The sequence below is a fragment of the Antedon bifida genome, chromosome 4, assembly GCF_963402885.1.
Source record: "Antedon bifida chromosome 4, ecAntBifi1.1, whole genome shotgun sequence".
In the NCBI taxonomy this organism is placed as follows: Eukaryota; Metazoa; Echinodermata; class Crinoidea; order Comatulida; family Antedonidae; genus Antedon; species Antedon bifida.
Window position 1 is genome coordinate 33,189,417 of NC_136229.1, and position 13,770 is coordinate 33,203,186.

Here is a 13,770-nt window from a genome sequence, read left to right on the forward strand (position 1 = left end):
CTAATATGATAAACATGCTTTGAGCAAAATTCTGAATCCATAAAGATTCTGTTATTTATTATGAGTAAAATGATCAATAATAATTAGACAAAATATAGTTAATCTGAGGTGCGTCATACTGTGACAATAAGTAATATTGGATTTGGTTGCCAACGCCTACTAATGCAAGGTTTAGCGGAAGTTGGAAGATGAAATTGATTCCGTTTGCTTTTCATTGCTTGGCAACGCATCTCTTATGATGATGGACTTGGATTGTTAATTTGTTCTAGATATTTTTGTTATCTTCCGTGTATGATGCATTTTGTAATCTAATGATCCAAGATTGAAAATATAATCTATTTCGAATAACAACAAGAGTCTATATAATTATATTAAGTGTTTTTGGCCAATATCATTTTTTTTTAAGACTATGCTGCTATTGAGTCATAAAGTTTAGTGGTGCGGTGTTAAAATATCTTAGCGATATTATTGTTTATTCAACTAAGACAGTTTAGATTAAGTTATAAAAATTGAAAAATGACATAATATATTTGTTTCTAGAATTTGATGAACCACACACTTTGGTTGTCTTGGTGGAAGAAGAACTGGTATTCATTGATTTGCAATCGGAAGGGTAAATATACTTTAATATTTGAATGGTCTTGTGGTAAGCTATGAACACATCATGTGGTCAGCTATGTTCAACTTTCCACACAATATTTATAGTTTAATGCGCAATTACATTTCATCTAGAATTTTAACTATTCATTGATTATGAATTATATTTTATTCATTTTTAGAAACCTTTGTTTTGTTTTTCATTTTCCATTTTGGTGAGCCACTTGACAGTGATATATTTCCCTTTTTTATGAACCCGTCATGTAGATTTTGAACTCTTTAATTTGTATTCTGATTTATTGCGTCATTGTGTATTTCTTTTGTGATTAAATTAAATTAAATATAGTCTGTTAGCTACTACAATTCAAGCAAAATTTAATATACTTTGTTTACCTTTTGTTTAACAGATGGCCATCTTTTACATTACCATATCTATCATCACTTCACGCCTCAGCGATCACTTGTTCGCATCATGTCAGTAATGTGCCTTCAGAATTGTGGGATAAGATCACAGCAGCCGGGGAACAGCAAATTGCCTCCATATGTTCACAGAGGGTAAGTGGTACAGTCTTTGTCAATAACACTGCATTCAAGATCTAATTCATTCCACAAAATGCTGGGTTTTATCGGACCTTGAATTCTTTATAATATCATGGAGGAATTATGTCTATATATTATAATTTCTCCAGGAGTTTCATATTGTCAAGAAACCTTTCTATGTTAAACATTAAAGTGTTTCTGTCAGAAATAATGCCATATTTTATGGTTGCTTCCCATGGTTAAATTCTAAATGAGCTGTGATTGAGTTGACCCTCTAGTTGTATAATACCTCTATGGAAATAAATATTGACTTCTTTTTCTTTGATTGCTTAGGAATGGCCCCTTAATGGCGGTAAAAACTTGGCAGAGAGCCCCATGGAGCATGACCTATTGATGACAGGTCACGAAGATGGTTCAATCCGTTTCTGGGATGCGTCAACCGTAGCTTTGAGGTTCTTGTACAAACTAAGCACAGCGCCATTGTTTATGACAGACGCTGATCACGTAGACCCATCAGCGGGTGCAGACAGTGAAGAAGAATGGCCTCCATTCAGAAAGGTACAGTACAACCCCTCCTTTGATGCACCCCTATTAAGGAACACGTTCCTGTGAAATAAACGAGGAAAATATACAAGTTTTAACATTATGAACTCCTATGTCACCACCAGGTAGACTTGCTTTATCAATGCTTCTATGAATGGATGACTAGTTGGGAGCAGGAACGCTAGTAGACAAAACCCAGTACCGTTTTTATTTCATGATCACTCAGGAAATTACCTCACAATGAAGTTTGAACTCCTATGCATGGTTCATTAAGTTTTGCGAATGTGCCCAAGTTGATAACTAAATAAATGTGAAATGAATCTTTATAATAATCATAGAATGTTTAATTTGTATGGCTGATATCTGATACGGATTAATTAACTTACTTAATTAATAAATCTTTTTTTTTCAGATTGGTGTTTTCGACCCGTACAGTGACGACCCTCGTCTCGGTATTCAGAAAATGAACTTGTGTTCCTTGAGTGGTACATTGGTGATTGCTGGAACTGCCGGTCAGGTCATCCACATGAAGATTGCAACTGAAGAAAAAACAGCCCCTATTGAGGTAATAATCCCAATGTGATGTGATAATAGCTACTATTGGGATAAATAATCACCTAGTGAACAGCTACTATTGAATCCTTTTCCACAGTTTTTGAGTTCAGTAATTTCTCAATATCAATGACTAAAGGGCAATATTGTAAATTAATTTATTTCCTATTTTTAGACATGCAAGGTACAAATTGTAGGTGAACAAGACAAATTTGTATGGAAGGGACATGAAGCTCTGCCTATTCAAGAAGACGCAGTCACAACTGCACCAGGATTCCAACCTGTATTCATCGCACAATGCACACCCCCAGCCGCAATTACCGCCCTCGCAGTACAAACAACATGGGGTGTAACTGCTGTTGGTACAAGTCATGGGTTTGCCTTAATTGATAGTATACACAGAAAGGTTGTAACCAACCAGTGTACACTAAACCCAATGGATTTATCTGCAGCTGGTGAACAGCTATCCAAACGAAAGTCTGTGAAGAAGTCGCTACGTGCAACCATCAGAAGGATGCGTAAAGGGCGTGGCAAAAAGCAAAGCAAGAGTCGAGAACGTAGAGAGGAGAAGAAAGCAGAGGATAAGAAAGTACAAGAGGAGGAAGGAGTACCTACAACAGACCTGGATGCTCCTGCTGAAAAGGTAAGATAAATGCAGTGCTCATCATAAGTGCTATGTGGTTGTGAGGGAACTAGCCTAAATTTGTTACATACATTTTCACCCTCGATAAACCATATTCAATTCAGTTGAGATCCGTATATTTTATGGCCTGTTACTCTCATTTTTAATTGCTTGTTTTTTTTTTGTATTTAGTTCATGGATTACTTTTATTTTTATGTGAAGCGCATAGAGGCTTTATGCATTATGTGCTTAAAAGTCCAAAATTTATTTATTTTATTTATATGACCCTAACTTTATATTCTATTGAATATTGTACACACGTTTCAAATACAGCATTCAATTATACTTTCAAATTATTGTCTTTTTCGGTGTATTATTTTTTTTTTACAAAATAACTAATCAGTCAAAGAGACATTTTAAAATCATGTGTTGCCTAGAACCCAGACATAATATACACTTTTAGAAAAAAAGAAAAGAAAAGGAACATGTGATATGCAATAAATATAGCATATATTAAATATAAAAGCAATCATTAACAATACCACATTTCTGTATTATTCAAATTACAATATTATTGTTCTTTTTAGGCGGCTACCCCAGAACCAAAGAAACAGGAAAGCCCAAAACAAGAAGAGGTCACTTCTGCGGAGCGCAAGATTGAAGCTAGAGGAACCGACGAATCAATGACGAGTATGGTGCGCTGTCTCTACTTTACCAAAACCTTTATCCGTGATTCAGAATCTGCCAACGACACCTTGTGGGTCGGAAGCAACGCAGGACATGTGTATATCTTTAATGTTGAAGTGCCTGAGGAGGAGAAACGTGAGGGGTCAGAGGTCACTGCAGAAATTTGTAAGTTCCTTTTTAAGAACGCCTTCCAATAAATAAAATAACACTTGATAAAATTAGATCCAGTGTAAGTAAAGGCTAATCTATGAAATTTTTCTTTAATAATATTTTTTTTTAATTTCAATTTCAGGCAAAGAAATTAAATTGAAACACGGAGCACCTGTGGTATCGTTGGTTGTAGTAGACGATGATGCATACCCATTACCAGACCCAATAGATGTAAAGAATGAAAGAGCAAAACCAGCTAATATGGCTAAGAATAGTCTGATAATATGCTCAGAAGAACAGTTTAAGGTATGGCCCATCCGGGTTGGTTGTATTAATGTATAACAAATAATGCTGATGATGTTCCCCATCTTAGAAGTATTCTTTGTAGGATATATTGTGGTAAGCCTAATGTTACTGGATTCTTTCCTCCAAAGGAATGTCCTAAAAAAAATCACAATGTTCAAGTATCAACGTAATAAAAGCTGAAGTAGTTAATACAAATGACTGATTAAATTTAGCCTGTGATGTATTCCTTCACATCACATGGATCAATGCCTTATGTCATTGCACATTCTGTAACGATGGCTTACCAATCTATCTCTTCTTCTCAGGTGTTCTCGCTCCCTAAATTGAGGCCCATACAGAAATACAAGCTGACGGCTATGGACGGCGCTAAAGTACGCAAAGTAGCATTTATTAATTTCCGTAGCATAAAAGGTAAGTCAGTTGTTGAAATTGATGTTTATTTTATTTCAAGCATGACACAATAAAGTAAAATGTTGTATTGTATATATAGAACATATTAGTCTTATTTTGTGTTTGGTAGGTATAGTGTTATTAAGCTGTGAAAAGAAATTCTTGTCTACTTGATATCAAATATATTTTTTGTTGAAATATTATTTGCTTTGTGTGTCCCGCTGTTCACATGCGAACATGAAATAACACAAAACACGAAGATTAATTATATTGTAAAATATTATGTTTTTTTTTTATCATTCTCGTGCATTTATTTGTAGATGACAATGTATCTGAGAACTGTGTGACATGTTTAACAAACCTTGGTGACCTGTCTGTACTAAGTATCCCATATTTAAGAAAGCAATGCGTAAACACTGCCATCAGTAAGGGCAACGTACAAGGAATATCATCACTTACCTTTACATCGAAGGGTGAGGGATTCTACCTGCTGTCACCGTCAGAGTATGAAAGGTGAGTGACAAATCAAATCTTTATTTGTTCCATATAAAACAAAACATTCATAATTACAACATACATTTGATAAAATTACAATTAACAACAAATGAGATACATTAAAGCATACATCAATTCCAAATAAAAGTCCTGTGTTGTATTTAGGTTAAAATTATATTTAAAAGCTACTGCAAAAAATATATTGGCGGTGTGCTTTGATCTAACAATCTTTGAGTTAAAACTATGTGTGGAATTTGGCAGCTCTAGGAGCCTGTGGGCGGCCTGATTTGTTCTTATCAATCTCACATTTAATGGATGTTTCCTATCATTTGTTTTCATTACTGGTGTTCTCATTATCAGCATTATTATCATCCTAACAAAATAAATAAGCAGGAAGCTAAACAGCTAGAGGGTAACATTATACCTTTCGTCTAGTATAATGTAAATTATATTGTACTGACTTGTTGTCATCTTTTGAACTGTTAATATCCTTATTATCTTGCAGGTTCTCCTTGTCTGCTCGTAATGTCACTCGACCAATGTGCATGTTAGAGCTGCCAGAAGGCATGAGGCCAAAACCAGTTGAACCAGAACCAGAACCAGCAGCTGAAGAACCCAAAGAAGCTGCAGAAGGTGACTCAGCAGCAGCAACACCTGCAGCTGAAACGACAGACGAGAAACCGGCAGAAGAAGAAAAGAAAACGGACGAAGAGAAGAAAGAGGTTGAGGAGAAAAAGGAAGAAGAGACACCAGAGATTACTGCTGGAGATGTCGCTGCCAGTGATGATGCCAAAGAGCAGTCTGCAGATGGTAAATTGAGTGGCTTTATTACCATAGTAACCAATCCTGCTTATCCTTCCCTTATAGAATAGTTGCAACTTACTTAGGTTACATTAGTGAGTGACTTACATCTTGATGGTTAACCTTTTTTTCACAAAAAAAAAAATAATTTTTAATATACATTAATTTTATACATATTTACAGATATTCTTCAGATTTTTTGTTGTGATAAATTCACAAAAAGTTCTTGTAGACTTGCAGGAGCCACTAACTTGCCATATTCCACCTTATCATACTCTAAAAAGTCACCAAAATGCACTCCTTGTGGCTTAATTTCATACCCCATATGGCACCTATAAGTCACCAAAATGCACCCCTTGTGGCTTAAATTCATACCCTATATGGCACCTGTCTGTCAAGCACCTTATTTTTGCTGGCACATTACAACCTGTGAAGATGGACTCATATACGCTTCCCTTTTCTTCTTCCACACTGAAAACATTTAAACAAGAAATAATAAATGAAGAAACCATGTATTACAGATGCATTAATTAATGTTTCATTTCACAACGTTGCTTCGTCCACACATTACCTAAAATCAAAAGCAGTGTCATCATCTGCTGCCCTTGCTTGAAATGCATCATTCATGTGTTTCTCTTTCCTCCAACATTTTCTTTCTACAGATTATATAAACGAGGTAGCAAAGTTGCTCGAAAAGAATAAATTAACTGATGGTGAAACGAATGCAGACGATGTAGATCCTCTAGGTGAAATGCTAACATTCCTCCTCATTCACTACTCTTTCCAATTCTACAAGCTTCAACCTTTTCATCCACACAATTGCCTGATAACTACTTACCTGGATAAAATAATAAATGCTATATTCCAAGTGTGATGAACACCCCTTGAAATATAATGGGATTGATCCGTTTTATTTCTTTGAATATAGCATTTATTGTTAATCCAGCTAAGTGTGCAACTCATGGACTAACATAATTACAGTTTCCATCTGTGTTAATTTCTGATGTCATTTTTAACCCATGTATATGTACCTAACTAACAAGAAACTGATGTATTCATCCAACAACAATATGCATGGTCTTGATTTTACTAATAATGTACATTATGTAACTGAATTAAACCCTTTTTACTATTAATGTTGCATGTGTAATACTTTTGTATGAAAACCGTTGAGGCAAGACTATTTGTATCTTCACAAGGATGTTATATAATTGTATAGGTTTATGACTGTCTCTCAGATTTTCTATCTAAAGAACTGGTATTGCATATAGTGATTATAGTCCTGTTTACACACACATTTTGTATGATGTTCTTGCAAAATGATTACTTGTTTCACCATGGTTTCACACACAATTCATTGTCTTGGTTCAAGTGGTCTAATGTACTTGTTTTCACACAATCTGGCATTGAGTTCTTGCATATTACTTGTGTTCACACACATTCAATTGTTTGGCCAAAGTAATACATGTGTTCACATGAACCACTAATATGAGGTTTTACTACTATATGTTTGTTTACACATAGTTCAATTGTTTGACCCAGTATAGGCAATACATATGTTCACATGATCCACTGCAAGTATCTAATTTATACTAATATTAGGTTTCACTACTACATGTGTGTTCACACACAATTCACTTGTCTTGAATTTATATGAATGGTATGAGCTGCACTACAACTTGTGTTCACACACAATTCACCATATTGTGAATAACTGCATGGATGGTACACTTATAATTTACACATTGCATTTGAATCTGGTGGTTACCACAAGATGTTACATTGTTGTGTTAGGAACAGAAGCTCTTCCTAAAAAAATGTAAACAGACAATAAATTAAACAAAGAGGTTTGCATGAGCACACTTATCACCCACTTTATATACACCATTGACTTGATAGTACCTGAAAGAATACCAGGGAACTTAAGATTTGACTTACTTTCCAGACAAAGCTACCAAGCCTATGTTTTAGGCGACATGATATATTGATTGATTGATTGATTTTATTCGATATTCATACATAAAAAGTTAAAATATACAATGTATAAAAAGAATATCTGGATAACCCATTAAGTCGACAAAAAAGTAAACTTATTTCCAATGGGGTCCAATCCATAATGACTGAAAAGTGAGTGGTTGGGCCTAGTACAATTATCATTAAGTATGACTCATTAAAAATGAAAAAACAAGAAAATACATACAGACAAGAAAACATCAAAAAACAATATGTATATATATTTTATAGAATGAATGATTGTAAATTGATTGGAAACCTATGAAACGTCGGCATGATCTTGGTTATAGCATGCCACCTTTTACAGCATGCTATTTGCAGGTGTCATTCTACTATCTTCAGTAGTCTAAGGGTTCAAGTTGCTTGGCTAAAATTCAGCAACTTAAGGAGCTTAAGGCATACATTTGATATAAAAAACAAAGGGGATTTCAAGACCTTTTATCTAGATTCTATCATAGTTGATGTTAGAATATGCACTTGTTGAATACCTTGTCAATAACTTGCCCTGTAAGAGAGAAGATTGTAAGCTTCAATCTCTCCCAACCTTTTCACAAAAAAACTCAGGTTTGGTCAGTTGATAAATGGACATTAAGTACTTGATTTTAAAGTTCTAGGTGTTTGTTTTGTAGAATTGGTAGAAGAAGTCAACCAACTTTTAGCAAAGAGCGGGATTGATGTCAGTATTGAGGGAGATACTGAGGAGAATCCAGACATCACTGTGGACGAGGTCAAAGATTACCCTGCGTAAGTTGACACAACATATCACCAGTGTGGTTTTGTATATATATAAAACACAAGATGGGAGGGGTTAGACTACCCATATGCTTTCACTACACATTTTTATGAGTCCTGTAGGAACAGAGGGCTAATAACTTGAGGCTAGCCTTCAGATAGGGTGGAAGAATCTTAGGCTAAATTAGCTACTCATCACACCCCTGCTTGTAAGAAAACTACCTCCTTTTATTCTCGAGTTTGTCCAAATTAACAATCTTTCCATGTTTATTTAAAATAAAAATTCAATTTTTTTTTATTTTGCAGGCAAGAAAAATCAGAAGGTATGTACATTCTGTGTAATAGAATTTGTATGGTATTGCATTTACACTCATCAATACAGTTCACATTATCTGTAATAACACAATTAATAGAAGCACACATATCTGGTGACTCATTATATGTAGTTCAGCTCTCTGTTACACCATCTGTATGTCCAGTAACACAAACTTGCTATTTAACATTACTATTTCACTTACCTACACATTTGTACATCACACCTTCTCTTGTCTTAAGCTCTGTCTGCACTATCAAACTGTCCAAATACAGTGATGATATGCCTAAATATGGTAGTGATATGACATCATCATCACATTTTTTTGTCACATATAGTTTGATAGTGTAGACAGAGCTTTAGTAAATCACACCTTCAATGGTACACAAATAATGAATGTTTACAAGATAAATATTCTGGCCATTATTCAATGAATACAAAACATTCATTATTTGTATTATGACACACTTACTGTTCTAAAGTAAACTTGTATTCAATTAACCCGGGCACTGCTTCCATCTTGATACAATGGCAAAAGATAAGCCATTAAAAGGCATCATCTAAACTTGTATTCAATTAACCTGGGCGCTGCTTCCATCTTGATACAAAGGCAAAAGATAAGCCATTAAAAGGCATCATCTAAACTTGTATTCAATTAACCCGGGCGCTGCTTCCATCTTGATACAATGGCAAAAGATAAGCCATTAAAAAGGCATCATCTAAACTTTGGTCCCAGTGTATATAGATAGCTATCCTGGACTTTGGTCCCAGGGTATATAGACAGTTATCCTGGACTTTGGTCCAGACAGCTATAGACACTAAAGATTGATTTTCGAACAGTAACCGGCATTGCACAAATTTCTCAAATGTATGCCACAAAAATTAAGCTGACCCTGCAGTATCCCCATCGTTATAGCAACTAATGCACAGCATGTGATACAAAATCAACGAATCAAGTTACAAGGATACATAAGTGTGTTATAATACATGTTGCTACCATTATTCTGACATATTGAATCTGCTTGTCTGTCTCCAATTAAAGACCACTTAAGGCCAGAGTTAGATTTAGACATATCTCTTCTAAATTTTGTGAAAAATTCCCCATATTGAATCAATGAGGAATCACAGCTTCCTGTACTTTCCCTATTACTTAATAAACAATTTAATAAACAATTTTCTCCACAAACTGTTTTTAAATGCCAAACTTTGTAAACAATTATTTCAAAGAACAATGATGTAGACCTGTTACCAATTTTGTTGGTTGTTACAAATGGCAGTTGTCTATAATTGGAAAAGCTAGTCAGTTACTTGCATCTTTAGCATGTGTACACATAACTCACTCTATGTTGTGCTCATATCATATTTGTTTTTCTCTCTGCTACTTAGCTGCTTCAGAGGACAAGCAGGAGGATGACAAACCAGCCTCGGATGAGGTTAGCTAATATGTTAATGAGATACATACTAATTAATATGTTAATGAGATATGTACTAATTAATATGTTAATGAGATATGTACTAATTGATATGGAAATGAGATACGTACTAATTAATATGTTAATGAGATACGTACTAATTAATATGTTAATGAGATATGTACTAATTAATATGTTAATGAGATACGTACTGAACTCGTTAATATGTTAATGAGTTGCGTAGTAAATCTGATTAATATGTTAATGAGCTCGTCAAACTAGTAGGTTCATTAGCATGGTAACCTTGAAAACCTCTTTGGTATTTTAATGTCAACGTCACATCATTCTGCATATTCATAAGCTCATTAACATATTGTAAATTTAGAAAACTCCTATCGTTTAGTTAGTTAATCCTCTTGACCCTTTAGATCACAAATCTAAGTGTGTGTGGTGTGTGTAACATTAACTACATTTAGGGTTCTAATCCATTTGTATGTAGTACCCTGTAGACTTACCTAAAAGTGGCATCAAATAAATGCATAATTTTATTAACGACTTGTTTTTAAGTCCGCTACATTGTTCGTTGCTTTTAGTAAAAGAATTTTACTAAAAAATAACTTTAAACTTTTTTAAAGTACCCCATGTTTAGAACATAAATGAAGAATAAATTTAAATGTAATAAGATAACCAAATTAGTTTCATTAAGATTTTGTTTTTATTTTGGGTTTACAGCCAGCAGCTAATTAGTTTGCATGTAGTGGGTAAATTCAGGTAAATAAACAGTTCTTAACCTAAACAATAGAGCCTGCTTAAACTGTGTTCACACTTGCTTTGTTCTTGTCCTAGCTTGTATTTGTTGTCTTGTTACTTTTTAGTGTGTAAACTGTACAATCAACTTTCCCGAAATCAGAATCACAAAAACTTAACATAAATCCAGAAATCTGGCATTTGTCAAAGTTCAAAAATGTTTGGAAAGTTCAGCTTTGGTTTTGGGATAGTTGAATGTCATTCATTTTCATCTTATTTCAATAGTTTGTTTATATTTAGTCTTTAAAAAAAAAAAAAGATACAGTGGGGGCTGATTGTGGTTTTACTATTGTTTAAAATATATCCAAACAACTCTCCCAATACTTGGACACCTTTGAGCTGGCCAAATATGTCTAGTCTGGTATACGAAATGTGTTTTGAATGATAAAAATGAATTTGGGACTGTTTTTGGACTTAAGAAAGTCTAGTTTTGTGAGAGTATCTGGATTGTCAAAGAGTTCGGTATTGGGAGAGTTGACTTATATCTATATTTGTTATTTACGTTCACATACAGACATACATAGCAGCACGTGGCTGAATTTTGTATTGTAAAAATAATTTGAACCAGACAAAGTAAGGCAAATTGACACTGTAACATTTCAGTTTTTATTGCAACACCAAAGAATTTCTTGTTGTTGACCAGATCTGACTGGTGCAACAAAGTAATTTGACCAATCACAGTCAAGAGTCTAAATGATGTAGCGATTGTGATTGGACAACCTACTTGTGTTGTAAAAAGACAGGCTAATTGCAACTTGTGTTTTTTTGCATGACTGTATTTCTTTCTTTGTTCTTCACATATTTTATTATTTCATTCTCATTTCACTCATTAACTGAATTTTTTATTTTTTTTTAGCCTAATGGACCCAAACAAGAATTGCCAGAACTACAAATAAAAGAAGATACTGAATGAAGATGTCTGTGATTGTCTTGTAACGCTATCAGTGTGCAGTTGCCAGGAAATTCAACCTTACATTGAAGGTTTTGCTGATCAGTGAATGCACAGCAGCCCCCGCTACGACTGGTATCACCCAGCAAGGTTCACAATGCACTGTAGTTCCTAAAATAGAATTATTTGTGAAATGACTGAATGTTAATGATAATTGAAAAATGAGTAAACGCCCAAATTAGGAGAATATATGGTGAACCAATTCACCCAACGTCTAATGATGATATCCGCAGTGTTGCATTCCAATGTTGATAGCTTCTACTGCAGTACATATGTAGTTTGCTGCAGTAAATAAATGAATTCAGTTTATTAAGAGTAAATAGCTTCAACATTTGATGTACAATAAACAGGAACACACTATAAGAGTTATTGCTGCATCAACTGCAGTAATGTGACTGCAGCAGCTAGAGTTGTATTACTGCAGCAGCTAGAGTTGTATTACTGCAGCAGCTAGAGTTGTATTACTGCAGCAGCTAGAGTTGTATTACTGCAGCAGCTAGAGTTGTATTACTGCAGCAGCTAGAGTTGTATTACTGCAGCAACTTGGTGTTAACTGCTTAATTTCTGCAGTAATCGTGAAAAGGGAGGATAGACTGCAAGTAAAGCCAACAAACTTTCAAATAGAATAACAAGCTGATTTTGTTTTATTAATTTTTTTTTTCATTGGTATGTGGGAAAAATATAAGATGTTTGCTTACATTAGATTTAGTATAATAGGCTAGGCATAGAGGTAGGTTGTTGATTTTTGTAAAAACTGGTGAAAAAAATGTCTGTATTTGACACTTTTTCCATTATGAATACGGTATCATGAACTTAAAATTATTGGCTTTATTTGTGACTGACAATTTCTATAAGAATTTGATAAATGGTTTGAAAAATTAGTTTGTATGTGATCAGGCTTCAATGAACTTGATGATAGGTCGTGATGTGAATATTATGATGTCATGAATGACATGGCTGCTAATTTATATGACATAATTATTGTAAATGTTTAGGATTTGAAAAGAGACAATCAAATGAAAAAAAAAAGAAATTGACCAAACTTTAGACAATCAAGATTGAAAGAGTATAAACATTCCTTAATAATTGATTCCGCAACATTTTTGTTGACTAGTTTACAGTAATGTTTAATAATAACATTTTTATCATAATCATAGCCTTGACAGTTAGAATATGTATACTGCCCTCTTACGGCTGGTATGTGACTATGTAGTTACAATGTATACCACCCTCTTGAGGTTAGTAAGTTGTGTATCGCTGGTATTTTATATCGTTTATTTATTCTTGCGCAACTCGATATATATTTCTAAGTTATTCAGAATATTATGGGACCATCTTATAATAAATGTTTTTCTTGTTTGTTTTAGTAAATGTTTTTAAAACTTGTTATATTATCTAATATTATTTCTTGGAGGAATATGTATGGGGTTTCCATAGCGATACATTTTGCCAGGCAACGTCGTCGTTCACACTGCTTTATCTTGCACATCATTGATATTAGAACAATTGTTAAAATGAGCATTTATGACAAATAATACGATGGAGAATGAATCGGGTGTTCACCTGACAATGCACTTAATGTAGAATTAAAAGCCTGTATTTGTGTCTACTGAACAATTGTTGTCTTTATTCACTGTGTTACTTTATTATGACTAAAGCTTGGTTCCCACTAGCGATGCAACGTAAGAAAATGCCCTTCTAATAACTAAGCGATGACTTAGATGAACTGTTGGTGAGTGGTGTGGAATGGAAACTTCAGTGAACTGGTGGTGTGAGTGGGGTGGAGTGGAAACTTCAGTGAACTGGTGGTGTGGAGTGGATGTATGGTGCAGACCTTGCATTCTGTACTGTATAAATACAG

The 13,770-nt window shown here is 34.2% G+C and overlaps 1 protein-coding gene across 5 annotated transcripts in view; it reads left to right on the top strand.

The window, feature by feature from the left end:
• LOC144841247 (lethal(2) giant larvae protein homolog 1-like) overlaps positions 1-13,526 on the top strand; it is a 32,456-nt gene extending 18,930 nt beyond the window's left edge. For 2 of the 5 annotated variants that reach the window (XM_078697505.1, XM_078697506.1), the window contains exons 11-25: positions 541-613; positions 1,005-1,152; positions 1,471-1,695; positions 2,093-2,245; positions 2,408-2,875; positions 3,442-3,706; positions 3,834-3,997; positions 4,303-4,408; positions 4,708-4,900; positions 5,388-5,692; positions 6,346-6,429; positions 8,326-8,440; positions 8,735-8,751; positions 10,128-10,174; positions 11,817-13,526. In XM_078697505.1, the coding sequence (XP_078553631.1) occupies positions 541-613; positions 1,005-1,152; positions 1,471-1,695; positions 2,093-2,245; positions 2,408-2,875; positions 3,442-3,706; positions 3,834-3,997; positions 4,303-4,408; positions 4,708-4,900; positions 5,388-5,692; positions 6,346-6,429; positions 8,326-8,440; positions 8,735-8,751; positions 10,128-10,174; positions 11,817-11,873 (2,420 nt within the window). In that variant the 3' untranslated portion in view covers positions 11,874-13,526. Of the gene's footprint in view, positions 1-540; positions 614-1,004; positions 1,153-1,470; positions 1,696-2,092; positions 2,246-2,407; positions 2,876-3,441; positions 3,707-3,833; positions 3,998-4,302; positions 4,409-4,707; positions 4,901-5,387; positions 5,693-6,345; positions 6,430-8,325; positions 8,441-8,734; positions 8,752-10,127; positions 10,175-10,885; positions 10,925-11,816 lie in introns of all 5 variants that reach the window. The other 3 variants (XM_078697507.1, XM_078697509.1, XM_078697508.1) reach the window with 3 other exon arrangements.
• Positions 13,527-13,770: the final 244 nt, after the last annotated feature.